The sequence below is a fragment of the Apaloderma vittatum genome, unplaced genomic scaffold (assembly GCF_000703405.1).
Source record: "Apaloderma vittatum isolate BGI_N311 unplaced genomic scaffold, ASM70340v1 scaffold33354, whole genome shotgun sequence".
Classification (NCBI taxonomy): Eukaryota; Metazoa; Chordata; class Aves; order Trogoniformes; family Trogonidae; genus Apaloderma; species Apaloderma vittatum.
In genome coordinates this window covers 2,562-3,070 of record NW_009713806.1, presented here as the reverse complement: position 1 = coordinate 3,070, position 509 = coordinate 2,562, and the positions used below count along the sequence as shown (strand labels likewise).

Here is a 509-nt window from a genome sequence, read left to right as displayed (position 1 = left end):
TGTGGGTGGGCCACAGCACAACCTGTGCCAACAGGCTCACCAGCCTCTGGCCAGGGACTTGTGTTGGGGACACCCAGAAGGCCCAGCTCAGCCCAAGGACGTGGGATCTGCACCCGGGGAAGGTGCCCAGGGACACAGCGCAGGACTCGAAGCTCCTTCCCAGGGACCTCTCCCACCACCCCCACCTCTTTCAGGCGATGTTCCTTCTCGGTCACAATGTGCTGGATCATCATGGCCACCGAGTAGACCCAGGAGATCACCATGCACAGGGGCATCATGTGCTCAATGACGAAGAGGAAGCTGGGGGCACAGAGGCAGAGAGAGAAGAGCTGGATGATGGTACCACTGCAGAGACCAGGGGAGACCCTGGGGCACGTGGTAGGGGAGGGGCTCTCTGACCACCCGGGGACAACCAGCCCTCCCGTGCAGCAGCTCCTTAGTGCCCCTGAAAGATCGTCTCCAATGAGGCCAGAGGACAATCTGGTGTCCTGGCTGTCAGGTCCCAGCAA

The 509-nt window shown here is 61.5% G+C and overlaps 1 protein-coding gene across 1 annotated transcript in view; it reads right to left on the bottom strand.

Moving 5' to 3' along the window:
- The window catches only part of LOC104273251 (ATP-binding cassette sub-family A member 2-like), a gene marked incomplete at its 3' end in the record, with an annotated part of 4,300 nt that overhangs the window by 1,236 nt on the left and 2,555 nt on the right, over positions 1-509 (bottom strand). The window contains exon 7 of the mRNA XM_009868512.1: positions 186-300. Within this exon, the coding sequence (XP_009866814.1) occupies positions 186-300 (115 nt within the window). The remainder of the gene's footprint in view (positions 1-185; positions 301-509) is intronic.